The sequence below is a fragment of the Hippoglossus stenolepis genome, chromosome 7, assembly GCF_022539355.2.
Source record: "Hippoglossus stenolepis isolate QCI-W04-F060 chromosome 7, HSTE1.2, whole genome shotgun sequence".
Lineage (NCBI taxonomy): Eukaryota > Metazoa > Chordata > Actinopteri > Pleuronectiformes > Pleuronectidae > Hippoglossus > Hippoglossus stenolepis.
In genome coordinates this window covers 13,309,131-13,329,974 of record NC_061489.1, presented here as the reverse complement: position 1 = coordinate 13,329,974, position 20,844 = coordinate 13,309,131, and the positions used below count along the sequence as shown (strand labels likewise).

General features: G+C 39.9%; 2 protein-coding genes across 3 annotated transcripts; both read left to right on the top strand.

Moving 5' to 3' along the window:
• The first annotated feature begins 120 nt into the window (after positions 1–120).
• si:ch73-22a13.3 (inositol-trisphosphate 3-kinase A) lies at positions 121–6,302 on the top strand. The gene is made up of 7 exons (XM_035162375.2): positions 121–1,036; positions 2,071–2,155; positions 3,119–3,332; positions 3,898–4,102; positions 4,209–4,310; positions 4,699–4,770; positions 4,964–6,302. The coding sequence occupies exons 1-7, from the start codon at positions 188–190 to the stop codon at positions 5,237–5,239; spliced, it is 1,803 nt and encodes a 600-aa protein (XP_035018266.2). The 5' UTR covers positions 121–187; the 3' UTR covers positions 5,240–6,302.
• Positions 6,303–7,147: 845 nt separating this feature from the next.
• On the top strand, positions 7,148–19,587 carry nxf1a (nuclear RNA export factor 1a). Of its 2 annotated transcripts, XM_035162373.2 has the most exons (23): positions 7,148–7,248; positions 7,515–7,609; positions 9,132–9,233; positions 9,654–9,864; positions 10,153–10,324; positions 10,412–10,495; positions 10,791–10,895; positions 11,172–11,252; positions 11,917–11,986; positions 12,201–12,289; positions 12,408–12,515; positions 12,607–12,716; positions 16,212–16,248; positions 16,628–16,696; positions 16,866–16,921; positions 17,113–17,220; positions 17,605–17,663; positions 17,964–18,079; positions 18,178–18,220; positions 18,324–18,402; positions 18,815–18,997; positions 19,088–19,148; positions 19,231–19,587. In XM_035162373.2, the coding sequence occupies exons 2-23, from the start codon at positions 7,546–7,548 to the stop codon at positions 19,267–19,269; spliced, it is 2,046 nt and encodes a 681-aa protein (XP_035018264.1). In that variant the 5' UTR covers positions 7,148–7,248; positions 7,515–7,545; the 3' UTR covers positions 19,270–19,587. The 2 variants fall into 2 exon arrangements, with proteins under 2 accessions (XP_035018264.1, XP_035018265.1); XM_035162374.2 differs by lacking the exons at positions 7,148–7,248; positions 7,515–7,609; positions 9,132–9,233 and adding an exon at positions 8,864–9,066.
• The last annotated feature ends 1,257 nt before the right edge of the window (positions 19,588–20,844 follow it).

The window sequence follows — 20,844 nt, the reverse complement described above, 5'->3', positions numbered from 1 at the left end:
GTTGATGTGGGACACAGTTGGCAAACTTCCAGCAGCTGAGGCTTTGGAAACGTAGTAACGTCACTGCATGCAAAATATGGCACCAGCAGAAAGAACGTGAGAGAGAGATGCAACTCACAGACACAGGCACAGAGCTTTCAGTCACTGAAAACTAACACCTGGAAGATACAGGTAAGTTCACACAGACATGCTGGACTCAGGTGGAGATTCTCCATCAGCCTCCTCCATGGATACAAAGATGGACACGGATGATAGCCACATGGAGGGAATGAAAATGGAAAGAGAAATTGAACAAACAATGGGTAATGACTTTTCTGACGAGCTGCACCAAATCCTTCCATTGGGAGAAGGACCATCCAACTGCAGGAGAGTCGGAGCGAGATCCAGACCCAGTCTCCAGTGGACAAAGAGCTTCCCCCCTTACAGTCAGTGCATAGGTGGACTCGGAGACCGGGACAGTGAGATGATGAAGGATGAAGACTGGATGGAGGGTTTTCAAAGCACAGAAAGAAAAGATGATGTTGAAGTGAATCCAAGATGTGCAAGGGATGAGGTGAGGGCAAAATGGAGGGCGAAAATGAAGGAGAGGTCAGGAGGGAGCTATGAGGACGATACAGACAGATGGGAGGGAGGAAGGTGGTGTGGGAAGAGAAGAGTGGAAGAGAATGGTGGAGAAAGGGGCTGTGATGATGAGGAAAGGGTAGGGGGCACAAAGAGAGAGTGGAAACACAGGAGAGGTGGAAACTCCAGTTTTGAAATAAAAGAGAGGGATGAAGAGAGGAAGAGACTTTCCGTTTTATTCGAAGATGGAGAGAACAAGGGGAGTGGGGAAAACCTTAAGGAAGAGGCTGAGGAGCTGCCGAGAACAAGAGGAGGCTCCACGACACATCAATGGTCCTCCCCACATCCAATCCTCTCCAAGCTGTTACAATCCTCGTCCACCACCTCCTCCTGCTCCATCAACCTCTCCTCAGTGGAGAGCGACGACGTCTTCAGTGAAGGAGAGGATGATATCAAAAAGAAAACATCCAAGAAGGTGAGAATGGCGGAAATAATAATTGATGGATGTAGTTGAAAAACTATATATTTACTATACTATAGGCACTGGTTGTTCTGTTTTTCCATGGAAGGTTTAAAATTACATTTCTCAACTGTTCTTTGCGCCTGTGGACCTGGGGATTTGCATGGGATTGAATGAGGACTTTGACAGGGTAAGATTTGAATGGTGTTTGCATGTCCGTCTCCTGCTGCGGCTGCAGATAGAGGAGGATTACAGAGGAAATGTTGTTTTTATGCTGTGAACAGTAAACAAAGGTGATGATTTGTATCTGAATTCAGAAGCAGTAAATAAGTGACCAAAACAGTATAATTTAGGATGTAAACACCTGTAATTTGAAGGATGAAGTCTAATTTGCCATTTTGCATCATCATTGTCTCTACTGAGCATGCTCAGATCTACTTGAGCTTCCCATGTTTTTTCAGTTTGGGTTTTAATGTTATGTCTGTGTTTAGTGGTAGTTTTTTATTTATTTAAATACAAACAGCTCAGTTTGTTTTGTACACTCAAGACCCATGATGAGTTAATATTGTATAATGGGCTAAAACAAACTTCGGTCAATCTCAGATATAATATCAAAAAGTGAAGGGTCTTGGGTCGTGTTTTATCAGGTTTTTCTCAAAGAGGGAAATTTAATTGGTGGACATTTTTGTCTGAAGAAACGTACAAACAAACCAATCCACAAGGTGAAACTAGAGATGAATATGCAGCCTTGTGTTGGTTCTCACGTTTTTTTGGCTCAGGGCCCAAATTCAGCAGTACTTACAGGGTGAGGTCTTTCCACTTAAAGGCATGCAGACATTCAGGTTCAGTTGAATTGGGATGGTGAATATCTTTGTCTTTATTCTTAAGCTTGATCACAATCCAACTCGCTGGGATAGGCTCCACTCCCTGTACACGATAAACATGCCTTATGCAATATTCATAATGGGTGATATTTCACATACTACTGTACTGTCTCAGCATCTGTGCAGCGTGAAAACAACATAACCTGCTCTGCTCTTGTGCCTCAGTCTCATTCCTGGAAAACCTACCTGACCATGATGCACTGGTCGCTGCGGCGGCAGAGCTCCTGGGCCCAGCTGGCTGGACATCAAGGTGTGTGTGCCACAGATCATCCAAAACAGAAACTTACAAGAACTCAGATACTGCACTTCTTCAATCAAGTCTGCAAATCACATGTCTGACCTATTTGTTTCTGAAACTTTCCGTGAAGAACTACAGAACCTTCACAACCATATGTTTTTCTACACTACGGAAACCTGTAAATGGCCCACATTGTCCCATATATAAATAGTACTACTTTCATCTCCATAGTAGTAAAAATATTTTTTATTTCAGCCACTTCAGGTTTGGGGTTTATTTATTTAGGTTTTAAATCAGGTTTCATCAGCTTTAGGATTTCTTAGTCTCACTTGATCTATCTCCATGTGTCACTGCTGGAGAGAGGCCTGGCTACTGCACCCATTATTGCTCCAATATAGGGGAATATAAACTATTTCCCCCATTTTTTTCTTTAAAACAATCAATTGTATAAGACGCTTCTAAAACCAGGATGCAGCGACTGCAAAATAGTTTCGGGGGAAATTTCTTGGTGGAACATTTACACATGAGGTATCGATCACTTTCATTGAAAGTCCCTAAGAAAATGTTACAAAAACACTCAAAGATAAATGTCGACTGTGTGATTGTAAGATTCACATTGCATCAACACATATACCCAGTGATTCAAATTTAGCTTGAGTTAGCAGCTTGTCACCTAATAGAGGACTACAACATGCAAACCTAATTATTCACTGACATTACAACAGGAAAACTACACAAATAAGCCACAGACGAAAATCCACAATTACTCCTCTCAGGCAGTAATGAGAAACGCATCACCTGTATGGGATATACAGATTATTTTAGAGATTAAGATTTTGGTGTTTAAGCCTTCAAGACTTCTAAAACTGAAAGAGTGGTCCTGAAATCAGATCGTATTCACATTTGGCCTCTTATTTTATTTTTGATATGGAACCATGATCATTTTATCTGTTGTGCGGTTGCTGGTGTCACCAGGTAACTTCCAGCTGAGTAGTGAAGGGGAGGTGCTGAAACTGCACAATGAAGAGGAGGCGAAGTGTCTCGAACACCTGATGAGGGACCCACTGAGACCCTTTGTCCCAGAGTTTCACGGCACGGTCACCAGGGGGGAGCACTGCTACATCCGGATGGAGGACCTGCTGAGCGGCCTGAGGAAACCTGTGATCATGGACTGCAAGATGGGAGTCAGGTAGAGTTTGAGGTCTTCCTCTAGAGGTGATGAGTCCGGATCGGATTGTGGAGAGTGGTATACGTTCTAAATCAAAAATAAAACTAAATAAAGTAGCTTTTCTGCAGTTTTCAGTCATATTGATTTGTCTGTCAGATGGATTTGAGTACTTTAAAGACATCTTGTACACATTGGCTTGAATGTTGACCCTCAAAGTTCATTACGACCAAGACAATCTCACCTCAAGGTCCATTAAGCAGATTATGAATTTCTGACTTCTACAATTTTACAATTTTAGCCTGAAAACTAAAACGTTGGCATCATATCCTAATTTTTAATCAACATTACATCCCCAATTTATTAAGTAATATGGATTTGGTGGTATAACTAGTAATTCCCATACAAAGCAAATCTTTCCCTGATTATCATCTGTATTTTGTATTTGTATGTATCTGTATTGGTTTGTGTATTTATAGATCTGACATGCCTCTGGTGTGGCTGGATAGATTCATACTGGACATGCTGTTTTTTTCATGTAGCAGTTTATTTTTCAACACATTGTACAATATGGGAGTTCCCTTGTTAGGACATACCAGGAGGAGGAGTTGGCCAAAAATAAGACCAAAGCCACCCTGCGGAGTGACATGTACCAGAGGATTGTGAAAATAGATCCGTCCGCCCTGTCAGAAGAGGAACACACACAGAGAGGTGTGACCAAGTGGCGCTACCTTCAGTGGAGGGATACAACCAGTTCTACATCCACACTAGGCTTCAGAATAGAGGGCATCATGGTAGGTGTGAGGGGCCAGTAAAATCACTGTTCAACTCATACAGCCCAAAATTATCTACTTATCTGACCCCTGTCTGTGCTGTTGTGTTTTTGTCTTTGTGACTCAGATGGAGGACGGAAGCGTCCAACGGGACTTCAGACAAATTAAGACTTTAGCTCAGGTCACAGAGGCATTGCTGTACTTCACCAGTAAGCAGCTGGACGTCCTGGTCAGTTCTGTCGATACCCAAAATACCAGTTACATTACTCTGCTCTCAACTTTAAAAACTGTCCTAATCATACTGGGGGATGTGCTCCAATTTACTGTATTTGAATGTACACAAAAGCACTGCAATAGCAACCAAAGAAATGCAAAACAATGTATGAAGATATGATACATCATATAGAAAACATATAATGAATCATTTTTAAACGAGCAATTAAAGTCAAAATCAAATCCATTTTCAAAATAAAGCCAAATCGGAGAAAGATGCAAATCTTCAACAACTTCCTTTACCTCCAGAATTCAAGCTACTATCTATCTGCCGTTTTAACTTTTGATATTTTACCCTGTGTTAACACTTTCAGTCTCCCCTGTCTCTCTATCTCTGCTCTCAGAAAGCCTATCACTCCAGACTACTGGCCCTGAGTGATGCACTGATGAATTCACCATTTTTCCGAACCCATGAGGTTGGTTGAGAGACAAATCTTTTCTTTTTTTTATTAGATTCTAGCTGAAGTGTAAAATGTGGATATGAAATATAAGCTAAAGCAAATAAAGATAAGGAATTCACCAGGAGATCTCCTGGCGGATCCAGTTTATTTTCAGTTTACTTTGTTTCATAATGAATCTACTGCTTTTTAATATTTTTGACCTGATCAGGTGATCGGCAGCTCGCTCCTCTTTGTCCATGACCATATCAGCATGGCCAGCGTGTGGATGATAGACTTTGGGAAGACGACCCCAGTGCATGACACAATCAAGCTCCGACACAACATCCCGTGGGTCGAGGGGAGCAGGGAGGATGGCTACCTCATTGGCCTGACCTCCCTCATCACGTCTTTGAGCCAGGCCATCAGTGTGGCCTCCTGTCACAAGGAGGAGAGCGGCAGAGAGGAGGAGAGCATTATAATGAAGCAGACTGAGGAATGTGGTTAGACAACACTCAAATTCACCATCAGATGGACAATGCTTGTGCCATTACCCCACTGAACTTCATTTCATTCACTGAAAGGGAGGATTTGTTTTATGGGAAATCTGTCTTTCCTGTTTTATTTCCTTTGTGAAGGACCAAAATCCCAAGATGCATGTTTTTACCTTCGAAGCTTTCTCACTACGATGTTGAGTTTTTTGTGGGAGCTGATCTGAAAAAAAAAACTTATAAGAAGAAAATCTCAGGTTTCAGACTGTTTTAAGTAAGTCTCAAAAATACTAAAGATGCTTTAACCCTTTGATACACAAGCTATGCAAACCCCTTCTAATGCACAACATGGGTCAAAAATTACCCGTATTCATTTTCTTTGTTGTTTCATGCATGGCTGGGTGTTTCTTGCTGTATTCTTTTATAGCTTATTCTTCCTTCTTCATTTAGGAGAAGGCTCCTTTGATGACACAGAAGATGAGTCTCCAATGTCATTAAAGACGCCTTCCTTATTCATGAGAGCTGGATTCCAAGACCCACAACTCCAGCTTGATGCTGTGGAACATAGTCTAGGTCCTCAGCATCAGAGGTTATAGATTCGGAATCAAGACCAAGAATTGCCTCCTCATTTCCCTCATCCTGTTGTTCATACAGCATCTTTATGACCAATGTCAACGTAAGCCTTAAATGATTGCGACGAGCCATACTGACACTCTGGATAAAGAAAATCAAAAGCATATTTTCATATCAAGCATATCAATAAGTCTATTGAGTATATATTGTTCTATTTCGTGTTTTATTTTGTTGATCTATGGTTAGCTAGCCAGAAAAGAAGCTAGCTAGCTAACAGGCTAGTTAGTATTGTACATATTTCTCTTTCTCACTGGTTATGGATTGTAAAATAAGACTTAAATCCATCAGATGTGCAAAAGCAGCTGTGTTAAATGAATGGTAGGTGTTCCGTAGTGAACACATACTGTATGGGTCAATTTTTAACGATGTGTGTAAAAGTGATGTAGAAATATAAAATGTACCTTTGTTTATAAAGTCAGAAAGGAAAAAGGAAAATAATGATTTGTGGTCATCAAAAATAAGATATTTAATGATAAAATACATTTATTTAAAAAAATATAGCAAAGAAACACCCAGCCATGCATGAAATAACACAGGAAATGAATACGTGTCATTTTTTACCCATGTTTTGCATTAGAAGGGTAGTGATACACAAATGATTTTTATTCAAAAAGTAACAAAGGAAAAATTTAAATAAGGATTTGTGATGATCTAAAACCAGTTAATTGGGGCATACCTGAAATACCGAATGATGAAATTCATTCACTGCAAAGATATAGAAAATAAAACATGAGCTGGGGCACTTTTGACCCATGTTGTGTACAGAGGGTTAAAAGATTATTATATATTGATAAAACATGGTTGCAATATCATTATTGAGGATTTTAACTATTCATTCTGTATGATGCATTTGGAAAGTGTAATACTGGTGAAAAAGTGAAATTAACAATGAAAAGCCTTGATCGACTCAGTCTTCTTATATCACAATTACAGTTTGACAAACACAATTAGATGAACCAATGAAGTGTAATTTGTACCAAACTTCTTTGCAGGAAGAAATGATCAGAAAAATTAAGTATTGTAAAAGTTAATGTAAAACAAAGCATCACAAATAATTTAGTGGAATAACAACACTCAAGTAAAGTACAAGTTCCTCAAAACTGCATTGAAGTTACTGTCCAGCTCTGAATACTGAAACCCAAATCAGCTGCACCAGATACTACAAACGACCATTAAGTTGAATTAACGTCTCTTTATAATAGTTTGAAGTCATCATTAGGAGCCTCGCGGAGTTTAGATGTATTTTTGGGTGTGTTTTCTGAAGTAGGACAGATGCAGTGCCTCGAGGTTCCAAGTAGCCCCGCCCACTGTCCACTGGGCGTTGCCATGTTTCTTTCTTGGCGCACTGGAGCAGAGTGACGCGGGACAGACAGACTGACACCGCCCGGGACAGGTGCGCCACATACCATCACAATACATTCACAGATTACTACGGAAATCGAAAAAACGCGGTATAATCGGTGAATATTGTCGGAGCGTGTCTGTGAGTCCTGAAGGATGCTCCGCCGTGTTGACGCTAACTGTTAGCTAAAGTTAGCTAACATTAATTAACAGCGCACCGGACTGAGGCGAAGAGACAAAAAGTTAAAACTTACATTTATAATCTGTTTCCGTGTTTTTTCTATACGACACCGTGAACTCCGGATGGATTCCCTGAAGGCTGAGCGAGTTTGACAAGGTTTCCTGGAGGATGCAGTCTCTGTTTCATAAAAAGTTTTACCCCAACCTGGTGGTGACACGTGCTGTGAACGGCGGTGAGTGCTCCAGTTACATCCATGTTTGATTACATCCTTGGTACCTGTCTCAGGCAGAACGGTCAGGGAGACGTCTGATGGGGACAATATAGCTTAAATCCCACGTAAGTAAAATATACAAAGCTTAAAATGTGCCTGCATCACTGTGTTGCAGATCGTATCTACCACTGTTTATGTGCAATAGATGCATCAGATGTATTATAAGCATTTTTCAAAATGTTGTTTTGGTATCATCAGACATTCCCCCAAAAATCTATTGTATCATATTGTTGTGTTTAATTTATTGTTCAACCCTGATTGTAAAATCTTGTGAAAACCCCTGACTGTGCAACACCAATACTGTCCCCACTGTTTTTGTGTTCAATGTTTTAAAGAGGTAGTTTTACTAATGACATGAATTAAACTGACACCAGGTCAACACAGCAGTGAATTTTTTCTCAGGAAGCTCTTGTTTTAAATTTGGAAAACCTGGAAATCAGTGTTTCCAAAAGCAAACCAATGCGATTTTCCCCATTTTAGATTCATTTTTAATTAAAAGTTTGGGAGAATGTATTTTTAAAAAGAAAACAGGGCAGCAAAGAGCTGCTCGTAAAGCAAATTTGTTGATGTAACTACTTTGGAAGTATCTTAAGGGTAGCGGTACAGTACATGTTGAAAACATTATCAAGGAATTGAAACATGTTTTTTTAAATAGTAAACATTCAAGCCAAAAAATAATCTTGTGTGATCGTTTTTCGATAATTCCTTAAATTCGTTATGCGTTTGCCTCCAGATACGTGCAAATGTGTTTTTATTTATAGGACTCAATGTGAATTCCACATTCAAATATTAATCTATATTTAAAGTTATTTTGAAATTATTAAAAAATATATTTATATTAAAATGTTAAATCCAAAATATATTCTAAAATGGCTCTGTCAGTGTTATTACATTTGTTCAGCTGAATGTTCCTGCCGGTTCATCACATAAAAAACGACCTATTGTGTTTTTGTTGTTTTTTGACTTTACTGGTTTGTTTGTGTAGATCCATAAAGAGCAACTGTAACGAGAGCTGGTCTCCGTTTGAGTATATTTATCATTATTTTGAAAACATAAATATCAATGTATCATAAATAAATATAATACATCCCGTCTTACGTGTATGTTAAGCTTCACGTTGGAAATGTATTCATTTTTTTCCATTGTTTTACTTTTTAACAATAACATTTTAATTTCCCGCACCATTTCCATGACCCCGGAAGTTAAAGGTATAAGAACTACTTCCTTCCTTCATCGTGACGCATTGGGCGCTAACAGCTAACAGCTAAAGAAACTGCCATCAGGGCGCCGTCTTATTTGTCCTCTATTCCGCAGTCTCAGCCTCTGTGTTGTATGAAATAGAGAACACGGTTTTATTGGTGGGGCTTTTGGCGAACAATATTCGAGAATCATGGCGGATGGCGGACATTACTACAACGGTAAGAAACCATTTTCACTACCGCATGATTCTTACACGTTCGGCACCATGTACCATTGTTTTCAGAACATGGGGACTTCACCAGGAGGAGAGAGTTCAGGAGCGCTGATATCGTGGTCGAAGGAGGAAAACCAGACTATTACGACGCTTCCCGAGGATCTAATCATGGCAATTTACCGACATAAGCATTTATGAACTACTTTATTATTTCAACTGTTTTTTTTCCTTGTTATGAAAGTACCAGACTATGGATTATAGTCTAAACACAGACTACATTGTCTGCAGTTATTTCAGCGGTTAAAAGGAGTGGGTCTGTCCTGTACCATGTTTATTCCCTTGAGTATAGTATTCTGTTCCTACAAGTAGAATTTAAGATTTATTTGATACATTTCAACACATAACTTAGAGAAAATATAAGGTAATGACCTTATATTTTCTCTAAGTTATGTGTTGAAATAAATATATAACTTTGTTTGTACTTCTCTGATGTATGTGTTGATATAATTGCATAACTGTGTCTGATCTTTCTGTTTTGTTTTTGATCTTTAAGTATGTTAAGTAACGCTTGAATTCTGTTCCTTTTCTCAGAGCACGATGATAGAACCACACCACAATTTCGTAACCGCAAAGGCCGAGGGTCTCACAAGGGACGGTCGTATGACAGATCTCGCCGAGACCGCCCGCGGGGAGGCCATCAAGGTGGCTTTGGAGGTCCAGGACCACGGCCTAGGCTTGATGACATTGATGGAGATGTAACCATGGGTGAAGGCTCTCAGGACAACGGCTCCCAACACAGATTGTAAGTTTGCCCGATGGGCTACGTCCCAGTTTTGTGGTTGAACTTTTTCATCAAAAATTAAACAGCATTTTTGTGTGATTGTAGGGGAGAAAGAATCACAACGGTACAAAAAAGATAACTCTCAGGACTTTTTATTTTTTTATTCTTTCAGGAAATTTAGAAACCCCAAATGAAATGGCTTCAGTGAATTCTGGGTTGTTTGAAAAAATCTCCACACAGCAAGAGCAGGCAGACACTGGCTGAAGGAGAGTTGTTTAAATATATGTGTCCTTGTTTTGTCCTCTTTAGCAACCCATATGGGAAACCTGGTCGAAAAGGAGAAGGACGATTTGACCGAGACAGGCGACAAGGGAGAGGAGGAGGTGGTAGAGGTGGAGGTGGTGGCTTCAGAGGAGGAGACCGAGGTGGAGGAAGCGGCAATGGAGGAGGAAGAAACCAGTCAGGCTGGTCTAAAGTAACAGTGAGTATTATTAATATACAAATGCCAAAAGACAGATTACCTTGTCATGTTTTGAAGAACATCATATTTTCCTTGTCTCTTTGACAGATACCACACGGACGAAAATATGACAAGAAATGGTTAATGACCGCTCTTCAGAACATCTGTTCAATTCCCTTCACAGCTGTACAGGTGAGGTTAACTCGTTTCTGCTCTATGTACATGTTAAGTATTGGCTTTTGCATAGTTCTTATTTTTGTACAAATTAAAAGATCTGCTATCAGCAAATGTTTTTATTTATATGTGAGCTTAATTTCAGCATGGATTCAGCATTTTAGTACATAAAGGGAGCTGTGAGTCCCTGTAAGAGAAATGATTTCACTTTGACAACCCACTAAGCTGCAGATGTTGTGGACGGGGTTGTTTCTCGCACAATGTCTTTGTGTAGATGGATCTTGATTGTTTTTCTCTCTCCCGAATCATCCAGTTCCATGTCGACCACGACAGAGCCCATTTCTACGTGGATGATCCCTCTGTTTCTATCGCTTTACGCAAATGTTCTCACAAGATCACAGACACAGATGGCTATAAGGTATGTTGGAGTAATAATGGAAATCTTTTTGTTTCATTAAAAAATATCCATTGTCCTTAATGATTGATTATGTCATGCATCATCAGATGCTGGTAACATCTTACACTGTTACATGCAGCTTGTAGATTATTGGTACATTGAATTGGTATCTTGGTCATCCCTACTTCTTTTCTTTTGTATTTTGTATTTATCTTACATCACATTTCATCTTAAACTCAATGTCTACAGTGTATCTTTATTTACTAACCTCTCTCACCTGATGTTTGTTCTCTGAAGGTTGAGGTACATGTAAACCCCCACTCTCCACCAAACTTCCTCCTCGCTGACCTGAAACCTGAACACTTGGAGCACCTGAAGGTGAGCTAGAGGAAATCATGCCCTGTCTGAGAGATCTGAACATGTGAATGGGGCTGTTGCCGTCGTTGTCCACAGTACCTCCGTGCCGACGCTTTGAAACAGCAAACGGGGGAATCAATAAAATGCATTACTTACACCACATCCAGTTAGCCAACTCTGTTTCTCATATCAAGAACGGCATAAGCCCAGGTGTAAAATTGTCCTCATCACTGGCCGGCTGCTGAATCTGTAAATCAGGTCCTCTTTTTTTATTTATTTATTTTTTTTTTCTTTCTTGTTGGGGTGTGTTTTGTAAAGAAATTACAGGATTTGCCACAGTTCCCCTTGAAGTCTCCATATCTTTGCCGGTCAGCTCGCAGCAGGAATAACTCTGACGGTGGATGTACCTGAGACATTTACTCAGTCGAGGGTCGACCAATCACATTAGATCAACTAACGTTAATAATACCTATTCGCTGTAAATAAAAGTGGGTGTGTCCGGGGCGCAAAGAGCTGCGTCCCCTGGAAAATTTGCGACAACCAATTAAAGAGCAGCCTCAGGTCCCGTGGTTGCCAAAAGTTTAAGGATCCACATTTACTTCCATTTGGCCGGTGCCCTTTAATTTGTAATTTTTTTCTGTGCGGATCTGACTTCTCATGTCTGCTGTTATGTTATCTTTCACAGCAATGTATGGCAAAACGTTTTGATGGCTCCCAGCAAGCACTTGACTTGAATAACATCCGAACAGACCCAGGTAATTAGACTCATCTCTTTCTTGGGCATCTAGCCTTTCTGTGATCTAGGTAGACGGTGGTGTTTTTGTACATTTGGGATTCAATAGGGGGTAAAGACAGTCTGTGCTTGATTTGATTACTTCTCTGGGACTTAAAATGATGGTGATTTTTTTTCTAATTCCAGTTTTTTATTTTAGGTATTTTAATTGTGGATTGTTTTTTTGTATGTAACAGACCTGGTGTCCAACAAAGTTGAAGTCACCTTGAATCGGAAGACGCACATGGAAGCTGTCATTACTATTATTGAAGAAAACATTCCAGAGGTAAGATTAATACATATCTCTTATTCTTTTCTGGAAAATAAGTGACATGATTTTTCACTGTTAATGCTAAGTAATTGGTCAAACTGAATGTATGTGCATCTTATCTGACTGTTGCCAGCTGACTTGCTTGAACCTGAGCAACAACCGTATCCACAAACTGGATGAACTCTCTGAATTGGTTTCCAAGGTGCCTAATCTGAAGACTCTCAACCTTTCCCACAACGAGGTAAGACGGGCTGCTCTGTTAATCTCGACTAATAACCGCACACATTTAAAATCCTCCTCACACCATGTTGTTCTGTTACTGTGGGGTTTAGCTCAAGTCTGATCGGGAGCTGGACAAGGTGAAAGGCCTGAAGCTGGTGGAGCTGTGGCTGAACAGGAACCCTCTCTGTCTGTACTTCAAGGACCAGGCCTCATACATCAGGTCAGTCAGCGAGTTTGGGGGATGAGGGGTAAAGTCGCTATGGAAGGGACACAGTGGTGTGACTGCCTGTGTGCAACTAGGGGTGTCCACGCATCTTTCCTCTGTAGCAAGAGTAACCAGTATTGTGCTGCAAATAGGGCTGGGCGATTATGGAAAAAAATCACAACACGATAATTTTCTTATATCCATCGATTTTAATCGCAATATAAATCAATATTGATATAATATAAATCAAATCAGCGCCACTGCAGTGAGGCGCATTACTCTGCGCAGGTCAGTGTAACGATATGACAGATCTACTACTACTGAGGCCAGTTTGTTTGACACTGGGAGCGATTTTGGAGTTTACACACACAGGCCCCAGGGCCCCACCCCCACTCAATCACACATCGACACACAGTCTCAGGACCTGATCAGTACAAGTTTACTTGGTGTTGTTTGATCTGCTCCAGAGTTTGAGGCTGAATTTAAACATCCTGAAAAATGAGTCGTCAATATCTTGTGCGCGCTCAATACAACAACACGAGACGTGACGCTCACAGTCAGGACTCAGTGACTGGAGGATCCGGATTCATGATTCATTCACTAACAATTAATATCTAAATACATGATCGTAAGTTTGTCATCTAAATGATAACCATCCCAATATGAAAACAGAACAAATGATTGGTAAAGTAGTTCATTTTCATCTGTATGAACTGAACTTTGAACTTTTTTAAATGTGAACTGGCACAGATCAACAAGTGACTCTGCTGCTCTGATGTTTTCTAATCCCTCACACATAGAACTGCTGCTTATAAACACTTATTATGTTTATAAGCTTATTAACACTTCTTATAAGAATCTTTATATCATGTTCCTGTATAAACGGGGCGTCGCTTCTTCTGCGACAATGAAGTTAAAACGCCACTTTAAGTCATAATCTGCGGGAAGAACTTATCTTCTGTCCGCAAGAGTGTGTGTGCGTGTGTCCCCGCTCTAATCTGTCCATCCTAACACACAAACTGATAATCACATGGGATATTCACCATCTAGTCCTATATTCTGAAATGGTTATAAATCGATGATGTCAGATCATGACTCCGGATCGTTCCAGTCACTTTAACCCTGATGTCCTGACTGCGTGTCACGTTATGTCGTGTTGTCGAGCAGGTTTAAACATGCGTCTCAAACTCTCGAGCAGATCAAGCAGCAAGATGCCTGTGTGATAACGAAACTGTTTCCTCAACAGTCAAGGATGACTTCAAGGAGCCAGCTGACATTCACTGTTTACTCCCCTATATTTGTGTTTTTGTTGTGTAGAATAGAAAGCCTTTATTGTCTAGTGATACAACGAAATGTCTAGTGCCACTCCATGAGGTGCATAGGAGCGTACTCAAATGTATAAAAAAGATAAAACACATATCATACACATTGCACCAAAGTAGGTGTATAAAGTGGGTAGATTGCATATGATTATTGCACAGTCCACAATATTGCACAAGAATGGGAGAATAGAAATGATTAAATGAACCTGCAATTACTTCAAACAGTAATTTGTTTATATACATTTCTTCCTACTTAATAATTAATCCTTCCTTCTTTCAACATTCTTTAACAAAGATTTCTATAACTACAAGTTCCTGAGGATCATCAAACCGAGATGCACTTCAACATTGTTTTCCTTTCAGCTTGCTTAAACTCTCCACACTTCCTGCAGTTATTCACCTTTGATGAGGGACATCCTATCATGCTTTGGTCTCTTTTATGGTGCTCAGTGATTCTGTACCCAGCACTCCTCTGTTGATATCCTGGTTAGTTTTCCATTAACTGCGATAAAATTTGCCACCACTCAACTGCTATCAAAAACCCTTGATATGACACATTAAAGGAGACCGTCAGCATGACAGTCCTCCTACATGATCTCCTGCTTTTAAAGTATGAATCCAACACAATCTCTTGAGCATTATTGTCTCACAGCGTAGTTGTGTTTATTGAAGAGAGGGCAATCCACAGGGGTCTTGGCAAATGTTTGGATGAAACAAGAAAAACCACAGCCAATGATTTCCATCCTTGCCCACAGGGACCCCTAAATCAGGCGAGTATGGAAGGCTGGATAGCCCATGACGGGTAAGATCCCTCCTCAAAATCCTGGGACAACCTAAGGCAGGCACAGTCACGATTACTCAGCCTCAGTCCCCAGGAGCTCTGGCTCACTAAGAATGTGACGGGAAGAAATTGAGAAGACCGGACTCCACAGGAGAAGCCGTTGGGCTGAAGCAAAGAGGATACGTGTCATTATTAATGACCAATGATGAGCCAAAGAGAAAAGGCAGTTTGTCTCTTCCACTAACTTGGTTCTATCTTGCCTGAAACATGCCGCCTCTTTTCAGTGAAGGAAGTGAAAAGTTTGACAAATACCCTTTACTAACTTCGGAGGGAAATGATTTCTGAACTCCCAAGTTCACTTTTGCCCCCGAAATAAGTCAACATAAGTGAAAATACTCTCTTCCAGTTTCTGATGGCTGTGACAAGTACATTAAGCTCAAATATTCAGCAGAGAGATCATACATGTTTAATAATATCCCACTCTGTAACCAGAGGGTTGGGGTCTAAATTAAGAAGGAATATACTCCGTCTACTATTGGTGCATCAAGACCCATCTGTTCAGAAGAGATGGTGACTGAGACAGTGATTACTGTTCTGCTTATGCAGTAGAGGAAGACTATAGGATGAGTGGTAGGACTGCTGGGTCCAGCTCACTTTGAGGCCACCTATCCTTTTTGTTGACCTCTGTTCTCAGGTTACCTTTCTTTGCTGATAATCATGGGCACACACACTGGAAAAATCACTCACATGATGATTAGCGTGCATTTTACTTTATATATTCTTTTTACCCAGACCTTGTTAGGTTTTGTCATGATGTAGATTCATCTGCTCCCCCACATCTGGGCCAGAGTTTGGGGGGAGTTGACACAAGACTCTTGGCCACCTCTCTCCCATATTTTACTATTAAACATGGACGTGTTTGCTGGTTTCCAGTGCAGTCGTGGGTCTCTGCATGTTTGTATGCGTGTGCTCCTAGAAAAGTGTGCTTATGTTGCTTCCCCATGTCATATCTGTGTAGAGATCCATATTGGGGAAGAGGGTGAGTACTTGCTGGTAAGTACAATTTGGGGTGGGAGAAGAGCCAAAGAGTACAGCATGAAACTGAAGGGAGGATGACAGTGTGTACAAGACACCATTTGCTGTTGATTCAAGAATAAGTCCTTTGAGACACTGGATGTGTTTACACAATTTTCGTGTATCTGTACATGACTGTATTCTCCTAAATTTTCTTGCAAACCCGACCGCTTAAAATGACAACAACTGAGGCGCATAAAAAAAACATTAAGGGGGTCTGTGAGTGTGACTGTCTGTGGCATCATAGTTTTGGACAACAAACACATTAGAACTGTGTGGGTATGTGGTGTTTTGTGATAACTTTCCTGCTCTTGATTTTTGTTCCTGTACCAGTGCTGTGCGGCAGAGGTTTCCCCGGCTTCTCAAACTGGTGAGTCCACACGTTTATCTCGCCTCATCATTTATCATTAGCCTCTGTTCTTTCAATACATATGAAATTGGTTGCAATTGAACCACACTGAGAGTAAGGACGTAATAAGAAACTCTGGGTTTTCTGGCACCCTCTTATTAATACAACAACATACATCTAATAGCTTTTGTGTCATTTTATAGTTTGACTGCACTTTTTTCCATCTCTATGAGCTTATTGTAAATTTGTATTTATATCGGTTACACTGCAGTATTGTGCAGTTTGCAATTTAGACAGTTTTACAAATTTAAGCTGTTCATGAGTTGTATCAGCGTCTCAAGTCTGTGACATCTATAAAGAATTGCTAATATCTCTTGTGTATTTTTTCTTTTCTTTTTAGGATGGTAACGATATCCCCCCACCCATTGGATTTGATGTGGAAACACCCACCACTATCCCACCGTGCAAGGTTACTTGTTTTATCTCATGTGATTGATATTTATCAATATTGAAACATTCTATTCTTGTCTTTTGGTACATGTGTAAGTTTAAGATGCACTATCCTCCATGTGAAAAGTCTCAAGATTATTTTGTTGTTAATGACCTGACAACATTTTCTTCTCTATTTGATAATCCAGGGCAGCTGTTTTGGATCTGATGAAATCAAGGCTCTCATCCTTCAATTTTTACAACAGTGAGTGCCTATATAAATATAAAGTCTGTTAATTACTGGCTGTTTTCCAGGGTTAATGCTCTGGTTATGTGACCCCAAGTAGGGGCTTGTTAATTAGTACTGCTTTAAAATTTAATTTCTATAAAAAGGTTTTTAAGCAAGTTAGAATCTCAGGAACCCAAGAAAAGATGTTGCATGTGATTGTGTTGCAGGTACTACAGTATATACGACTCTGGGGACAGACAGTCGCTTCTTGATGCTTATCATGATGGAGCATCGTTATCCATGACAACACCTTACTCCACCCAGAACCCCTCCAGGTAAGAACATGCTCAAAGACACTTCTACATATGTGCAACATTGGTCGAAGGAATGTGATGCACTAATTAATTTAAGATTTTTGTGGAGCTCCAGCCATCATGGGCTGCTGTTATCTCTGAGCCCACTCCTCCCTATCTGACGCTACATCCACACCTGTACGTTTTAGTTTAAAAGACATCCATTTCACAACAATATTTAGTATCTACAGTGGAGACTTTTGGAAAAGCTTCCGGCCCTTTTTTGGTTTGAAAACTCGGTGGTTGTGTTTTAGTAAGGACAGACAGATATTGAGACTTAAAAGACGAAAAAGATGATGCAGTCACCCACATTCACGTCCTGATTTGGTCTTAATTAATTGATTCTGTCTCTCTCCTGGCATTTAGGAGCAGTCTGGGAGAATATCACAAAGACACTCGAAACCTGAAAAGGATCAAAGATACAAGTGAGTTTACCTTTCACAATCTTTTACTGATGGGGAAGTGGCAGTCCTGCCATTGTTCTGCTATAAACAAAAAGAACAAATAAGCAGTACAGGATTCAGTGAATTACTGTCATCACAATAACCTGCATAAGAATAATATCAATGAAACATTCTTATATAGGTTAAACACATAGGTGGGTTTTGTGGTTGGTTCTACATGGGCTGTAGCCTAGTAACTACATAGCAACCATCATGGCATCTGAATAGTTGACATTGAATATTTTTGTGAATTTTTCCCTCTCTGGATCTCTCCTACTTTAGCAATGAGATTTCGACTACTGAAGCACACGCGACTGAACGTGGTTGCTTTCATCAACGAGTTGCCCAAAACTCAGCACGACATTGCCTCCTTTACCGTCGACGTAAACACCTACACAGTGAGTTCATGTTCCTTAGTTTGGGCTGCACCTTTCTTTGGCCACTTTGTCTCACTGTGAATCATTTCCATTAACTCCTTAAAAATGTTTGTTTATAGAACACTCTGCTGTCATTCACTGTGAGTGGTGTCTTCAAAGAAGGTGAGTTGTTTGCTCATAAATATTTTAAATGTGGTTCCCACCCACTGTAAAGGTTAAACAATGCTTATTTGTATTACTAATTTATGTCTCGTCTGTTTTACAGTTGCTGTTGACGGTAAATCCCGAGACTCCACCATGGCCTTCTCTCGAGTTTTCATCACAGTCCCAGCAGGGGGTTCTGGGTAAGTTTAGTGAGCTCCCAGTGGTTCCTTTCATCTTCCTGTTGTCCATCTTGTTTTCCCTGTGGAAAGTGCCTGTTTCCAAGTACAAACATAGTAACAGTTGTGGGTCACCAAGACCTGTCTTCTGCACATTAAACGTCATGAATGATAATTAAAAAAAGACAATCTCACTTACAAACCGGTTGAGATTTGTTTGATTTTTCCACATTTGGTCCTAAATTCTATTTCTAGCCTTCTCAAAAAGTAATACGTTTTTTTATTTAACATAATAACCACAAGTATCTAAGTATCTCAAAGCCTTTTATTAGTAAATAAAGACGACCACAAACACTTTTCCGTGTAGTAAGTCCACCACCTCCTGAAACACCTGAAGCGTTCAAACTTAATTCTCCGTCTGTTTTTTGTATCGTAGTTTGTGCATCGTGAACGACCAGCTTTTTATCCGAATGGCCACAACAGAGGAGATCCGCCGCGCCTTTGTAGCTCCCGCCCCAACTCCATCCTCCAGCCCCGTCCCCACCCTCACCGCACCGCAGCAGGAGATGCTCACAGCCTTCTCACAGAAGTCTGGCATGAACCTTGAATGGTCCCAAAAGTAAGGCTTTTTTCCCCACGTTGTGTTTGTAGACATGATATCATTTATTTTGATAACTCAAAATATCTGAACACTTGTTCTGTGTCACAGGTGTCTGCAAGACAACGAGTGGGATTTCAACAGAGCGGCACAAATCTTCACTCAGTTAAAGGTAATATGTTTTGCAGTCATTCATTTAATTTCCATATGTGATCATTATAGCAATGCTCTAAAATGCTTTTCTCTCTTTCCAGGCGGATGGCCATATTCCTGAAGTTGCATTCAACAAATGAAGAGTTAAATCTGCAGTTCTCTTATTTATGCCTTTTGTTTAATCTTTCTGTTGACTTTTTTTTGTTTTGTTTCAAAAAAAAAAAAGGGTCGAGTTTACTTTCCTTTGATTATTGCTTTATTTTAGCAGCCAAATGTCAACAGTTTGACCAAACAACTGATGTTAAGATTCAATCTTGAGCTATTATAGTAACCTTAGTGTTTGGTTTGTATAGAAATTCACTTCATGTTTTCATAGGAATAAAGACAGATGGCTGGACTTTGTTCATCTTAATTTTGTTGTATTGTGTTCAACAATAAAAATATTTTGTCACAACTGATACATTTCACTTTGACCATAATACTGTATGAAAATAATATTGAGTACCAAAGTTAAACCCTTAAACTTGGAAATACTCAAGAAAACATGAAAAAAATCTTAAATTAAAGGGCCAGTTGCTGCTTTTTTCAGGAGCTTCAAGCACTTCTCTCAGTCTCCATAAATACAGCACGTTAAAATAGGTACTTGTCTTGGTGACAGCTGAGCCGGCTCCTCATGAGAAAATGCAAATATGTGGACAACTATGGCTCCAACAACTTAAATATTACGCTAACAAACTGAGCAACAAATAGTATTGTTGGGAATTAAAATACTATCGGTATTGGGATGTAAAAAATGCTGCTGATATATAGGTTTTGTTCATTTGTAGTGGAGATGATAGGGTCTTGAGTCTTAAACTTGTGCAAGCTGCTAAACATGGCACTATTCATCTTCCTCTCAGATTACTATATATATACTTTCAACAATGTATTTAAGTTTTTGTAAATTATTAGTTGACTTTCCTTGATATCAAAGATCACTTGGGAGTCTGAAGATAAATTTAAATAAAAACGTGAGTGAGGTAGTCCTCAAAATTATTCCCATATGCAAGTTGTTATCAAACTAAATTTCTAAAACATTTTCTTGATCTGAGATAAGTACGTGATGTGGATCATCGATTTCTCTTTCAATAACTAATTCCAAATCCACCTTCAATGTTTCTCGAACTCTAAATTCAAAATGTGTTAACACAGTTTAAGTTCTTGTCAGTAGCTTATTTGTTTTCAATGAAGACATTATCCTGTAATGACTTACTTTTTATTAATATTTAATTATTAGAAAAGGTGGTTATCAATCATTGCTATTTGAAAGAACAAAGACTGGCATGTTTTACGGTATCCAACACACACTATACGGACAAAGGTATTGGGACACCGAGCGAAGCTTTTATGACATCCCATTCTAAATCCGTAGGCATTTATATGCACTGGTCCCCCTTTTGCAACTAAAACAGCTTCCTCTCTTCTGGGAAGGCATTCTAAAAGATTTTGGTGTGAGTCTATGGGAATTTTTGCCCATTCATCCAGAAGAGCATTTGTGAGGACAGACACTGACGTTGGACGAGAGGACCTGGCTCGCAATCTCCGTTGTAGTTCATCCCAAAGGTGTTTGGTGGGGCTAAGATCAGGGCTCTGTGGGGCCAAGTAAAGTTCTTCCACACCAAACCCACCCAAACGTGCTTTTATGGACCTTGCTTTGTGCCATGGGGCAATAGAGT